Here is a 15,181-nt window from a genome sequence, read left to right on the forward strand (position 1 = left end):
ATTATACCTCAAAAAATGATTACTATGTCTAAGAATTTTGGTGTTTAATTTATTACAATTATTATAAGAACAATAAAAGTCACTATGAGTGCAAAAATGGTGATAGAGAAAACTATTGATTTTGGCTCCACACTATATTAGCTTTCTTATTTTCCTTCTTATTTTCCTTTTTTGCAACCAAGCAGCGTTATTCAGTTTCGGCAACTTTTGTGCAAGACCGCCTTACCGGAAAGACCACTTTCATTGTTTAACTAATAGGTTATATTAGTTAACTAATTAGTTCTAGTGCTTAACTAATTATTTTCATTTCTTAACTAATTGGTGTTGGTGCTTAACTAATTAGTTCAAATGTTTAACTAATTAATTATATTGCTTAACTTATATGACATCAAGATGGTCTTTTGTGTACGACATTCTTATATAAAAGTTTGTGATTCAGTTTTCCCTAAACATCCCAAACCCAGAAACTACAATGAGAAACTGTAAAATGGGTCGATTTCCGCCATGGTCAGACCTTCCTCAAGAACTCTTATCCACCATAGCCGAATTCCTAACCTCAAACCCAATCGACCTCCTAAGTTTCCGCAGTGTTTGCAAATCATGGTCACTTTCTCTCCCCTCCCAACCTTGGATTCTCTCTCCTCCGCTGCCTATCAACACTCCTCCGCCGCCGCACTCTATTCATTCCCGCTACTCATTTCCTTTATCCTACGGTGGCTCTATCAAAAGGCCAGACGCCACCGTTTTATCCGTCACCGTCATCTACGTTCTTCGTCCTCCAATAGAACAGCTTCTACCTTCATGGATGCCTAAGGTTTGCTTTCTCTTTCTAGATCAAGCTAGTCCTGGTAAGTTCAGTATTCGCAAACCCTTTTCTCAATTTCCTTATTCTATGCCGATTAATTTTCCTGGTTACCTAACTTTTCTGGGCTTTCGCGCTTCTGAATTGGGTCGAATTTATAATATTAGTTATCTTTCTAATTCAAATGGTAAGCTTACTAAACCAAGTAGTTTTGGGGTGGTTCATAAGGTCGTTGTGTTCTCTAATGATTATGGGTTAACTGTTGTTGCCCTCTCCGATGAGGGGAAATTGGGGATGCTTAAGTTAGGTTTAAGGGATAATTATGATAATTTGGTTACAGAACTAAAATGGGAGATTGTACATGATGGTAAAGGCTTTCGATTCGATGACATTGTTGATTTTAAGGGGAGGCTTTTAGGTATTGATCGAAGGGGACGAGTGTATGAGATTGAGATAGGTTGTGCTTCCCCTGCTAAAATGAATGCCATTGTAATTCCTATTACTGGTGGAGGTGGAAGAAGGAAGCGGTTAGTGGAATCGTTAGGGCGGTTGCATTTAGTGGTTCGATGTAATGTTGTTGCAGAGACTGATTCCTTGTTTAAGGTTTATGTTACCAATGAGGGTACCAAGAGATGGGTTGAGGTTCATAGTCTTTGTGATGAGACTTTTTTCTTTGGTGTTGGATTTTCTTTGTCCGTTGCGGCGGAGAAACTCCATGGTTCTTGTGGGAAGAATTGCATCCTTTTTAAAGAACATAGTTTTCTGAACTATAGTGGATATGATGATGATTCTGCACTGTTTAAGAAAGTAGAATCCGTTAATCTTAATGTTGGAGTATGGAAGATGGAAGATGCTTCTCATCTCGGTTTAATTGGATCACACTGTGGATATTCCGCTTTATTGTGGCCGCCCCCATCTTGGATTTGGCCGAAAGACAGGTATGTATTAAGTCATGACTCTTGATTTATGTTCCTTACTAAGATAAACTGTCTGTGATCTATTTTTATGACACACTAGGCTTCTCATAACCCAAAAGTTGCTTAAGTTAGGTAATGTGTCTAACATTATCCCCTTGCCAAAAGTACAAATGTACCATCATCTAGCCACAAGCACAAATGTGGCAATGGCTGTAATGCTTCAATTATTTTGAGGGGGATGTGGCAATGCTTCAATAATTAATGCTGGCAACATATTATACCCATGGCCTAAACATTGAAGTCATGGAAAGCTTCTTTACTAGTATCAAATATTGCTCATGTTATGTGATAGAAGTGTCGAAATTTCGTAGCTTTAGTAAAGTGTATAGAATTTACTCAAAATAAATAGTTAATTAAATTTTTTAATAAAAAAGGTCACTCTCAATGTACAAAAGAAAATTACATATGAATAATAGTTGTCTTGTGCAGTTGTGCTTCATTATCTCTAGTCGGTTAACAGTGCAATAACTCTATTATCAGACCTGCAAGTGAAAGAAATGAAAATACCAAATAGATCAGTATAATTGATTAATTGATAGATATTTTAGTGGAAGAACCATTATTCACTGCACGAATAATCTAACATAGAATAAGTAAAGATTTGGAGTTTCGATTTGGATGAAACTAAGCCCGAGCAACATGAAAATACTAGGTCTAACAACTTCAAAACGGCTTGAAAACCAAACTACCAAAGTGAGCAGGCACAAAACAAACAGAAACCAAGGTCTGAAACCCAAAATATAAGACTGACAAGAACAAAGAATTTGGAACATTTTTCAACTTTCTAGGTATGATTTGAAATTAAGCTGTATGTTTACCTTGCATCAAACCTTCAGTTGATATCCCGAGCAAAAACGACTAGGAACAACATAACACATCACCATCAATAAGAAAACCACAATCCACAATCCACAATCCAGAAACAAGTCTTTCAGAAAAGTGTATATTGGAAAAATCTGAAATAATTCTGGAAATGATGCATAAGTTGAAAGTCGCAAGTTCCAGACTAAAATAGTAAAACTAAGGATTTCAAATTTGTTGGACAAGTCAAGCTAGAATACACGTGATACGCTAAAGCATAAGTTCAGATAGAAAATGAAAAACACTTGGGTCCTATTTGCCTTTTTAGATTGTATGACATACATGTCATAAATAAATAAAGAAATTATCTAGAAGGTAGAAGCATTACAAGAAAGATTTAACTACATAGTACATGCCTGAAGAAGACTGTGCAACTCACAACGGAAGAGCAAAGGACAGAACGTCACCTGAAACTAGCATGTGTCCTCGTGCAATCGTGCAGTTCAATTGGTTAATAACAATGTGACATAATTTGGCAATATTTGCATATATACTCAAGAGGTAAGACCAGTAGAACTAAACCTGCTTTTCAAAAGTGTTATCAAATTTTCTTAAATAAAATATCTTACAAAGTTATGATGCATAATCTAGTAACTTGTAATCCTGTCAAGCACACAATGATAGTAGACATTGAAACATTGGAACACAAGAGTAGTCAATCTTAATAATTTCAGTGACTTTTATAGTATCTTCTAGTATCTAACAGTCTAACACTGCAATCTTTAATTATAAAATTGAAAAGCTAGTGCAGCTTGTCAAACACTTATTATCCACTATATTGTAATGTAATCAATCATTAGTTCACAAACTCATTTTTTTCAGAAGAGGATCTATGACTTCAATTACTCAAGTAAATAGTAGACATTTTAACATAAACATAGACTAAGTAAATGCTTAATAAGTTAACAAAATCATACCCTCTTTTTTACTTTCTTAAAAATTTATGTGTAAAGCGTATACACCAACATTTTTAGACTAAGGAAGTACTTAATCAGTTAATAAAATCATATAAACCATACGCCGACCTCATATGATTTACCTGGTGTATGCTTTCCCAATAAATGCAATGCCGAAACTCCAAATCCAAACCAACACTTTCAACATTAATCTCCCGAATCTATTAAAAAAAATGAATAGGTGTAAAAAAACCATGTTAGCCCAGAGAAGAACATTAACAAATAAAATTATAAATATGGGGCAATTATTTGAGAAAGATAAGTATATTTAGTTCACTTACGAGTGGATCAACAATTTGCACTTAAGAAATCTCAAAATGCGCAATAAGGAGTTCACAAAATGATACGGCAACCTAAGTTACGAGGAATTAGCAACTATTAGGAACATACTTAAAATGAGTAGAATATAATCTAAATACATACCTCGGTGCTCAATTCAACATCTCCGCGATACTTACTAAAGATCAATTTCTTCTTCCAATTTTTCGGCTTACTCATGTATTTTTCAATCAACTGGGAAACAAGACATTAAACCAGTTTGCGTTACAAATGCTACTATGTAAGATGTTATTTGATTGAGACAAACATGTAACTTTGGTTTCGTTGTTGCCATAGGCATTTGCTCATCATCATAACTTGTAGTTTCTCAAAACAGGTTCAAACTCCAACATTTTGCTTTGAGAAACCTATTTTGAGAAACTACCGCTTGTTAAGTTATGATGACGAGCAAATGTCTTTGACAACAGCGAAACTAGAGGTGCATGTATGTTTCAATCAAATAACATCTTACATAACAACATTTGTATCGCAGAGTCCTAATGTCTTGTTTCTCAGTTGATTGAAAAATACAAGAGTAAACCGAAAAATTGGAAGAAGAAATTGATCTTTAGTAAGTATTGCGGAAATGTTGAATTGAGCACTGAGGTATGTATTTAGATTATATTCTACTCATTTTAAGTATGTTCCTAATAGTTGCTAATTTCACGTAACTTAGGTTGCCGTATCATTTTGTGAACTCCCTTATTGCGCATTTCAAGGTTTCTAAAGTGCAAATTGTTGATCTACTCGCAAGTGAACTAAATTTATGTATTTTTCCCAAATGGTTGCTCCATATTTATAATTTTTTTTTGTAAATGCTCTTCTCTGGGCTAGCATGATATTTTTACAACTATTCATTTTTTTAATAGATTTGGAAGATTAATGTTGAAAGTGTTGGTTTGGATTTGGAGTTTCGGCGTTGCATTTATTGGGAAAGCATACGACAGGTAAATCATATGAGGTCGACGTATGGTGTATATGATTTTATTAACTGATTAAGTATTTCCTTAGTCTAAAAATGTTGTTGTAACGCTTTACACATAAATTTTTAAGGAAGTAAAAGAGGGTATGATTTTATTAACTTATTGAGCACTTACTTAGTATATGTTTATGTTAAAATGTCTACTATTTACTTGGGTAATTGAGGTTGTAGATCCTCTTCTGAAAATGTTTTTTTGAATTATTTTGTTTCATGAAATACCAACCTTCCCTTTGTTTATGCCTTCAATTTTTTTGGGTGTTTGGTATTTGGTTGTTAAGTATATATATATGTATAACCTTACTTTGCATGGTATTAAGGTTAATCTGCAACTATGTCTGTGAACTTATGATTGGTTACATTACAATATAGTGGACAATAAGTGTTTGACAAGCTGCACTAGTTCTTCATTTCTATAATTAAAGATTGGTAACCCATTTTAGGGTATTAGGTGATCAAAGATCAATTTTTGTGTTCTTGTTAGTCTTAATAATTTATGTGACTTGTACAATACGGAGTATCTAACAGTGTAACACTGCTTTCTATGTTCTGAAAATTAAGAAGTATTACATATAGGCTACTGCACAACTTTTTGTAGTCATTTGCAGTTTGAAGTGGGAGCTAATTTTTCCATGGCAAGAGCCAAGAGGTAAATTTGCCATGAATATTGAAGTCCCATGGGATAATTCGTGGCGAATTCATTTTTATTTTTTTAGGATACCCTCAGCTTCTCATAACCCAAAACTTGCTTAGCTTAGGTAATATGACAACACTTTGGATGATGCTTTATTTTTATAGAAGAATCTTACACAACACAGTTGCTATGTCATTTAAATTAATAGGTATTGTTTCTTAATACTTAGTTTCTTGACGGGATTGAAAAAGAAACTACTTTTACCACAACTGCAAGAGTGAAACCTACAAAGCTCTGAAGAGGCTAACGTACATTCCCATTTGTACCTACTTTTTCGTTTTTTACTACTGAGTGGCGACTTCATTGTTTTGGTGCTGATGCTTTAATGGGAGGGGATACCTTAAATAGCTTTTTCATACTTCTAAATTTCTAATCTTGTAGTAGACAGGAAAAGTAGTTTCAATTGTATGATTTAGACAAGTTTAGAGTGTGTGACTCAGGGGAAGGGTCCAACATGAATCTTACTATCTCACATGTAGGGTTTCTTTGTCAGGATTCTGAGGACACCTTATCCTCTTTTTGTGTTGCCAAATATTTTCCATTTTGAGGTAAATTTGCATTTTTTTTATGGGCTTGCCTTGTTGCCTAATCTAGTTTTGTAGACTTTTGAACTTTTAATTGATAGAAAATTGCAAAGGCTTTGTGCAATGAGCATTCTGAAAACTAATCTAATATTGAGACCGTAGGAAAAAAAACAATGAAATAACCAGTGAGAATCAAGCCATTGGGGTGTCATAGTTTCTGTGGGCTTACTTTTAACCTAGGTAGCGCAAAAACGGGTACGGGACAAATACCGGGACGAGAACGGGAAACGGTAAAATCAAAATTTCAAAAAGTGGGTACGGCAAGGACACGGAAAAAATAGTCCAAAATAATTATATTATATAAAAAGAATCTGCCACAAGAATATCAAAGCATGGAAAACAGGGAATTTGGGTTATTGTATTTTTTTCAACAGGCGATTATAATATTAATTGGGCCAACGCCTTAAAGAGTTTGTTAAAAACCATAGGCGAAAAATAAATTATAACCATTTCAATCCACACAACACCATAAAGCAGTAGCAGTAAGGCACAAAGTTGCTGGTAGCAGTAGCAAGAAACAAAGATGACAGTAGCAGACTAGCAGTAGCAAGAAACAATAACATACAACAGCTACTTAATCAATCCTCAACTAACTAACAGAGAAATTATTCCCCCTTTTTCTTAACGTGTACTTATATTTCTAGGCCAAAACGTCCCAAGCTCAGCCTTTGACCGTATCCATATCAGTTGACTGTACCCGATTATTGGAGACGAATCGGGACGTTTCCTTGAGGTACCCGTACCCAAGAGGTACCCGGTACGGATACCTCTAGAAATAGAAGTATACCCGTGCATGTTTTAACAACTAGAAGGATGTTTTCAATGACAAAAAGGACAGAAATGATAGTAAAAACACTAGGTCCAGATAAGGATGAGTTATCTATGACCCGTGAAGCCATGGCTATCTCATTGCCTCCCTTAACTTCGTTGGCATTTTATTTCCTTCTCATTGGCCTAGTTCAAAACCGAGACTGGCTATCACCTTAGTTTTTGAGATAATGGAGAGGGTCCAATTGTTTTGTGTCTGGTTCCCTCGATTATATAATCTATCCAATTTTAAACGAACTAGAAAATCAAATAGTTTCACGTGCTAAGTTCCTTGAAGTAAGGTTCTTTTATCTACATTCCTTCCAATTTCAAAGGAAAAAAAGGAAGAAGCCTTGTTTAGCCTCTAAAACAGTATAGAAGTGTTGTTGTTGTATCTCTGACTTGGTGTTATGCTAAACAAATAAACTTGAAAGATTGTTCTTTGAAGTATTTCATTGCTTCTTTAATATGAAGACATCTTATTTGTCTCTAACTAGTGGATAACTGGAATAGGTTGCCAGACAATTTTGATTTTTTCTTCTTCTTTTTACTGTCAGGTCTGAGCGTCTTGCAGCCCTCATAGTTACACTTGATCAGTTTCAGTCAAGAATTCTAGATCAAGATAAGGTTCTTCCTCTCTTTATCCTTCCCCCCTCTCTTCCCTTTTTTCCCTAGCTAATCTGTTGTATCTTGTTGATGTGTGGCAATTGTTGTCATTTGAGTGTTTTCTATGTTTTTCGTTTTCTTAGGAATTTTTTATAATTAGATTGATATATAATTTTTAACTGGAGCGGCAATATTTTTCCTGCATTGTACGGCTCAGAATGTTGGGCATTAAGGAAGGAGCACATTAAAAAGATGAGTGACACGTAGATGGATATGTTGGAATACCTTGATGGATTGAAGTAGCTACTAGCTAGGAATGTAGAACTTAGAGGAAAGTTCAATTTAGAGGATATTGAGGATAAGATAAGCAGTTATGATGGTTTGGGTATGTGGAGGGTTGAGGAAGGACAAAGATGACTTTTCAGGTTGCTTACGCTCAAAAGTGATAATTCACTTGTCCCCTTGTCCATACGGACGTTGTGGCATACACTACAAGAGGTAACCTTGGCTTATGACTTTTCTGAGCTAATGTTAGCTGAAGGGGCCTTTAGTCTTTTTATCACAGCAAAAATCCTTACACAACTAGAGACCTTACTCTAACAAGTAAGCAAGGAAACTCTCTTAATGCAAGCAAGAGTTTGACTATGTCAAGTAAATGTTACCCTGAAGGCCTAGCCTAGTTTAAAAAGATGTGAGAAAGTCGGCTTGCAAGATGATGTAGCATTAGATAGCGGCGAATGGAGACTCTTGGTTCATGCAGCCAACACTTTCTCTTTGGGAATAAGGATATATCGTTATTATTGCTTGTACATTGGTGATTTCAATAAATTGTTTGAAGGGGAGGCGAAAAAATGATGAAGGTTAAGGAGAGGAGTAAAGTGAAGTTGGAGGAAGATTGGAAGAGTCATTAAGTGGTATATCGAAGAGTGAAAGTCGGAATTTCTTTTAGGATAAAAAATGAGGCAGTACACATGTTGACACAAAAACTTAATGTTATAAAATAATACGAGTTGGAGTTGTAAAGAATGAAAAATTAAAATAAAGAACACGAAGAAGAGTTTATGATAATTGATACAGAGTAGTTATGAAGAAGAATAGATGTAATATTTGCCCATGGTTGTCAAAGATGAACGGCCTTTAGTCCCTTAAGTGAATTTATTGGTGTATGTGTATTTGATTTGAACATTGTTTCTAACTAATTCCACACTTAAGAAAATACTCTTAATATCAAGAGTGTAAAAGTTTTTAACCTATAGGTCCTGAATTCAGTTTATTGATAACTTGATTTTGTTTTTATATTATGATGTTACACGTTACACAGTAACATTAGTCTGCAACGGGTGTTAATATTGAAATGATTAGGCAGTTCTAGTATGCAATCCTTTTTGTATGAATTTGACACAGGTTTCAGAAAAGAATGATGATACTGCCTTAATACCTTCCTCTCTATTTCTTTTGTCTCTTCTTTCCTTCATGTTTTACACAATTGTAATGGATCTTGGTTAAATGCAGCCCAAGTTCAAAGAGCTCTCTTTGCTGCAACAAGTGGATGCACTTAAACTTATAACTGAAGTGCTTAAACTTAAGACGGAGATTTTTAGGTTGACGAAACTCCTAACTCAATTCAATCAATTCAGAGATATGAAGCGACTCAGTGATTCCGTTAATGAGCAAGATCAAGTAATTTCTGTCTCTTGCTTTTACAAATTCAGTTGTTGAGGTCTTTTTTTTTTTTTTTTTTTTTTTTTTTTTTTTTTCTGTTGCTTGTTATTGCTGCTGGTTTCCAGTTTTCCTTAAATCAGTGCCCATCCAAATTTTCTGGTTATCTCTTCTCCTTGTTTCGTTTTCAAATCTGCGAACTTATATGGCATGGTTACCTGCAAACTTATACTCTCCAAAACAAAGGTCATGTAGGGTTAGGAAAGATAACTCCATTGTGGCTTCTTCTTGACCATTTGACTGAGATCGAGGCACACTGCTCACATACTCATCAGTGAAATCGTGTCAGTAATGTAGAGGGTAATGGTGTCGGGTTTGGAATATTGGTGTGGTGATGGAGACACATGAGACGAGTGTTAACTGTTATTTTTTTTTAATGATTTGGAGATAAAAGGGTTTGCTGGTGGATAATAGCAGAAGCAGAAGAGTAGCAGATAGAATTAACTTATACCTATGTTGCTTAGACTCTTATTTGGGTGTCGTGTTCAACAAGAGATTGGAGGATCCGACACTCCTCTTGACACACTAGATGAAATAAATGATACAATCATACAAGGTGTCGAAGGATCGGATTATCCGACACCCTGTGTCAACTAGACCTAGTTATTGGACAGAGTAGCCCAATGAGTATAGGGTATGGGTCATGTTAATAGGGTTCTTATTAGGTAGGCCTCTTATTGAAAAAGGTTTTTATTGGAAAGTGTCAATATAGGGCCAAACTTATAACACAATAGTTTTGAAAACAAAAATAGTTATGAGATATACAACTATATTTTAGTATTCACTTGTATTCGCATATGACTTTTTTTTTCATTTTTTCTTGTTTGTTTGTTGACCCACCCGCTATTGACCCATGACCTGCTCTGGCCCTAAAACTGACCCTTTCATTATCCGGCCAGCTTTTGACCCGCAACGACCCTGATCCGCCCGCCCAATAACCAGCTCTACTGTCAACCAACCAGAGTGTCGGAAGTAACATAGCCTAGAACAATAGAATAGCACACAAAAAAATGACGGTATGAATATCAATAAGACAACTTGAAGGCCATTCCTATTACTTTCCCTTATATCTTTTTGTTGTTATTTTCTTCGAGATCATGTCTTCCACAAGGACCACAACAATGGAGAATTTGTTTGAACATGGAGTGACTTCCTTCCTTCCTTCGTGTGCAGGTAGGAACGTCCTCGCTTGGAACTGAAGAAAGCCGTGAGTCTGTTAATGTTGATTCTGATTGGTTATTTATGGAGACAAATATAAATACCTGTGTCCTTCAAGATGAAGAAAAGACCAGCAGTATGGAGACAAAACTCAAACAGCATAAATTTTGCGTGGTTGTCGAATAGAGCATTACTGGTTTCACCATTTACGGATTAGTCGGATTCTCCAAGATTTACTTAATTTTTATGTTTGATGGAGCTTAATAACTAGACATTCATTCTATTACGTGCTATGTACAAAATAAATAAATAAAACAAGTATAACTCAAAAAATCATAAAATAAATCTACGTTCTTTGTGTTGAGCCGGGTGGACTTGTCCGCGACAAATAATATCTTGCTCATGTCCTGGGTAGACCTGGTTATCAGGCGGGGCGGGTCAGGGTCAGTGCGGGTCAAAAGAGGGTCGGGTATTGAAAGGGTCATTTTTAGCGGGTCGATAATGGGCGGGTCAAAAGCGGGTCACGGGTCAATAGCGGGTCATTAGTGGGCGGGTCAATAAACGAGCAATGAAAAATGAAAAACAAAAGAGCCATGTGCAAGTACAAGTAAATACTAAGCTATACACGTAATTTTATATATCATTACTATTTTAATTTTCAAAATAATTGTAGTATAAGTTTGACCCTATAATGACCCTGTCCAATAAAGGCCCTGTCCAATAAGAGCCCTGCCCAATAAAAGCCCTGCCCAATAAAAGCCCTATTAACTTGACCCTAACCCTATATCCATTGGACTACCCTGTCCATTAACCAGGTCTAGTCCTGGATCTAGCCCACCCCAATTTTCTGCAAAATCGTTGTCCAAGTCTTCTTTTTAAAAGGGCTTGATGAACTCCTTTTCCAAGAACAGCTCTACTAAATACCATTCCATTTTACTTTTACTTTAGGAAAATTTGTTAAAGTTAACACTTTCATGTTTGTAGAACTTAATCTAAGAGTTGTTAACTGCTTCACAAACATTTTTAAAAGCCGGATGTACGTACATTAATTTATTGGATGTCGACTCTTTCTTTTTTCTACAACTCCATTTTTGCTCCCACCTCCTTCATTACCATAATTTATTGGAAGTACGAAATGTATTGATAGAGTACAAAACTTATCTTGAGACTTCAACCATCATCTTAAGTTTTTGGTTGAGTTAATCCTTTGACATGATATCAGAGCCAGCGTGACACTAAGGTCACGGACTCAAATCTCATGTACCCCTCATTTCAAATGGGAATATCTAACGCTGGGTTTGAGTAGGCATATGTTGCATCCATACTTCAAGCCAAAAGGCTTTCATGTGAGGGGGCGAAATAGAATATAAAACTTATCGTAGAACTTCGACAACCAATTTAAGCTTTTGGTTGAGTTGGTCCTTTGACAACTAAAAACTTAAGATGATGGTTTTATACTCAATCAGTTTTAATACACTCCAAGAAATTGTACCGTTAACGACGGGAAATCCCGTCGCTAAAGGCCAATAATCGATGGTTAACGACGGAATTTCCTGTTGCAAACCCGTCATAAAAGGGGGCTGTCGTTAATGGAACATCCCGTCGTTAATCCGTCATAAAAGACATTTGCGACGGTTGTTCCCATCTTTGTTGGGTTGTTAGCCCCGTCGCAAAAGGTTTTTGCGACGGAATTTTCGACCCGTTGCTATTAAGTTGTCATAAAAGATACAAATTCCTGTAGTAATAATCTCATCACTCGATTATTTAATAAAACTTGATTGTTGAAAAAGAAAAGAAAAAAAGTGTTTTTTTAACTCGGCCGAGAGAATCGAAGGAAAAGGACTTGAAAATTCATCAATATTATTGTTCATAAATATATATGGTGATACATAAAACATACGGAGTACTTCGTATTAGTTGCTAAAGCTAATACTCGGGAAAAGTATAACCATGCAAGCTAGATCATGAGATCACCCCACTGCACACAATAACAAAAAAGAACACACACAACAAAATAATGAACAGTTCGTACATCTCTTAGGATGGTACGTACCGGCACACACCAAGGACGAAGACATACATAAATATAATCCAAATTAAGATCGAAATACATAAAGATATTTCGATGAGTATGTGATTGTGGATCGAAAGTATACTTGTTCAAGTGTTACATACACTTGAAAACACCTGGAGAAACTTGAGCACAATCAAGTCCACTTCCGGGACAACAATCACGTGGTCCACCAACTTCACAAGTATGCCCTTCGTGTGACTCACAATTCGTACATTTGTTGTCTACACACGCAAATTCTTCATTACAACACCCACGTACACTGGTACAACTATGATTTTCGTGCTCTTCACAATTTGTGCAAACATTATTGTTACATGAGATTTCAGGATCACAACATTCACGTACACCAAGGGTACAAGAATGTCCTACGTGATCTTCACAATTTGTACAAACGCCCATCACACACGCAAGTTCGACTGGTGTTTGACAACAGTTGTTTGGAGTAGTACACGCGTTACCCGTTGTGATACATTGTGCGTTCACATAAACCATTTGCACGACCGCTGCATATTTTTTTCATAGATACAAATAATATTATTACCAAGCAATGTATAATTATTGTGCACTATAAAGTATTATTAATGTGAGCACATGATATGTAATTTGAATATTCATACGTGCATTACAAATTTTTATATAAGGCCGGCGGTTTTACACAAAAAAATCAATTTGGTGTCATATAAATTAACCAATGGAAACAATTAGTTAAGCACAATAACTAATTTACTGAAACCAATTAGTACATTAAGCAATGAAACTGATTAGTTAAGCACTAGAACTAATTAGTTAAGTAATATAACCAATTAGTTAAGCAATTAAAGTGGTCTTTTCGATAAGGCGGTCTTACCACAAAAGTTCTTATGCATGCATTTAGAAATTGTAAAATTAAAAAAAATAAAAATTGAGGTAGGACAACTTTTATTTAATGAGAGGTAAGTAAGTAATACCTGTGGCCAGGAAGAAAAATGCTACTAACTGGATGTGCTTCCTCCCCATTTTCTTTTTCTGAAAACCCGACCTTTTTCTGCGAATAATAATTTAAGAATGTAATTTGTTACAAGCTGAAAAAGTTAGTTTTTGTGAGTATCCCATTAATTTTGGTTCTATTTATAGAAACTTTATTGCTCCAATCATTAATTTTATATCAATAGAATTGTTGTTTATTAGTTTGATCCATTCCTAATTTAGTAAACATATACATCAACTTGATTATATTCTCTTGCTAATTCAACGCTTTCTAATGTTGTGAAGAATGTTGTCATATACTTCATTTTTAAGAGTTATAGATTTTTTATTTGGCAAAAGAAATTTGATTTATGCCCTTACTCTTCTCATTATGACAAAAAAATGTTGCCATGAGATGATTCTTATATATTTAATTATGATTCTTATGTTTTCATACTTTGACAATTTATGCATAGGTCATTCATGCCGAATTACAACTTGTTTCCTTTTTTTAAAAAATTTCCTGTGTTATCTACTTTCTTAGTACTCTTGTCAAAAAAGAAAAAGAAAAAGGGAGGACTCCTATAGTTACAAATGAAAATGAATTAATGAATAATTTTTATAGTTAATGTAGTCCAAGTCGTGAAGTCCTCGTACTTGGAACGGGCTAAAGAAAAGTCGTATCAAACTCGTGTTTTTTTTTTAATATATAAATGAGGTCCATGAACAACAAATCCCACATGTTGTGTTGAGCCGATCTAACAGGCCCCTTTTAAATGTAATTTTTCTGTGTTAATTAGTTAAAAATAAGCATGTCGATGTACGGGGCGGCTTGTCGTGCTCACGCTTACAAAAAATATATTAAGAATTAACACAAATAATATTGTTAAAGAGCTTTAACTACCCCGGTACGACTCGCACATAGACATGCTTACAAAAGAATAATTTAAGTAATTAACACAAACTATATATATTATTGCGAGTTTTTAACGAGTTATACTTGAACATAATCACGCTTATAAAAGAACTTAAACTAATTGTTCACGAACATTAACAGGTTGAGAATGAAGTTGTTCAAACTTGGCTCATTTATTACAAATGGGGAGAGGGATTCAAACTTAAGTTCAATTTTATATATACATACTCTTACCTTTAACCACCAGGTCAAAAGTTCATTGGCAGTTTCCTATGTATAGGTGACATGTCTATCTTTAACTGCAAATGAACAATATTTGAAGAACAAAAAGAAATAGCGCGACATAAGTACCTTAGAAAAAAGTTAAAGAGTTAAAGGCGAGTGACTAAATCACGTAATAAGGGTGCGTACTTTTCATTTTAATGAAAAAAAAATCAGGTCTAATAAGTACAGATTAATTGCAATCAGGTCCTATCAGGTCAATATGTTCCAATCAGTTCCTATAAGTTCCAATCAAGTCGTACAATGTGACTCTCTCCAGATTACTCTCTTAGAATCATGTCCAACAAGTTCCAATCATGTTTATTGATCATTTCCTACTCCGTATATAATTAAATCGTTTTCTACCTGTGGACTGGTATACCTTAGTTTAGCCGATTCGAGTTTTACCTTGTTCGAGTTAAGCTTGATAAGAATTTTCATTGTTCGAGCTTGTCGATCTCGAGCTTAACACTGAGCTTTGCCATTTGTTCTTTGACTTTGTTCACTATGCATTAGGATATCTC

General features: G+C 35.1%; 2 protein-coding genes across 2 annotated transcripts; one reads left to right on the forward strand and one right to left on the reverse strand.

Moving 5' to 3' along the window:
* The first annotated feature begins 418 nt into the window (after nucleotides 1-418).
* LOC110775904 (F-box protein SKIP23) lies at nucleotides 419-10,825 on the forward strand. The gene is made up of 4 exons (XM_021980527.2): nucleotides 419-1,740; nucleotides 7,536-7,605; nucleotides 9,097-9,264; nucleotides 10,477-10,825. Exons 1-4 carry the CDS (start codon nucleotides 473-475, stop codon nucleotides 10,645-10,647), a joined length of 1,677 nt encoding a protein of 558 aa, XP_021836219.2. The 5' UTR covers nucleotides 419-472; the 3' UTR covers nucleotides 10,648-10,825.
* A 1,454-nt stretch (nucleotides 10,826-12,279) lies between these two features.
* LOC130467180 (uncharacterized) lies at nucleotides 12,280-13,635 on the reverse strand. The gene is made up of 2 exons (XM_056835606.1): nucleotides 13,483-13,635; nucleotides 12,280-13,038 (listed from the first exon to the last, which is right to left on the reverse strand). The coding sequence occupies exons 1-2, from the start codon at nucleotides 13,529-13,531 to the stop codon at nucleotides 12,629-12,631; spliced, it is 459 nt and encodes a 152-aa protein (XP_056691584.1). The 5' UTR covers nucleotides 13,532-13,635; the 3' UTR covers nucleotides 12,280-12,628.
* Nucleotides 13,636-15,181: the final 1,546 nt, after the last annotated feature.

This window comes from Spinacia oleracea, chromosome 2, assembly GCF_020520425.1.
Source record: "Spinacia oleracea cultivar Varoflay chromosome 2, BTI_SOV_V1, whole genome shotgun sequence".
Classification (NCBI taxonomy): Eukaryota; Viridiplantae; Streptophyta; class Magnoliopsida; order Caryophyllales; family Amaranthaceae; genus Spinacia; species Spinacia oleracea.

Bases quoted from the DNA above. Each gene is read 5' to 3' on its own strand.
- LOC110775904 (XM_021980527.2), top strand. From the start codon at position 473: ATGAGAAACTGTAAAATGGGTCGATTTCCGCCATGGTCAGACCTTCCT. The intron at 7,606-9,096 runs GTTCTTCCTCTC...GGTTAAATGCAG, and splicing joins GAATTCTAGATCAAGATAAG to CCCAAGTTCAAAGAGCTCTC. The intron at 9,265-10,476 runs GTAATTTCTGTC...CTTCGTGTGCAG, and splicing joins CCGTTAATGAGCAAGATCAA to GTAGGAACGTCCTCGCTTGG.
- LOC130467180 (XM_056835606.1), bottom strand. From the start codon at position 13,531: ATGGGGAGGAAGCACATCCAGTTAGTAGCATTTTTCTTCCTGGCCACA. The intron at 13,039-13,482 runs GTATTACTTACT...AAAAATATGCAG, and splicing joins ATTTTTCTTCCTGGCCACAG to CGGTCGTGCAAATGGTTTAT.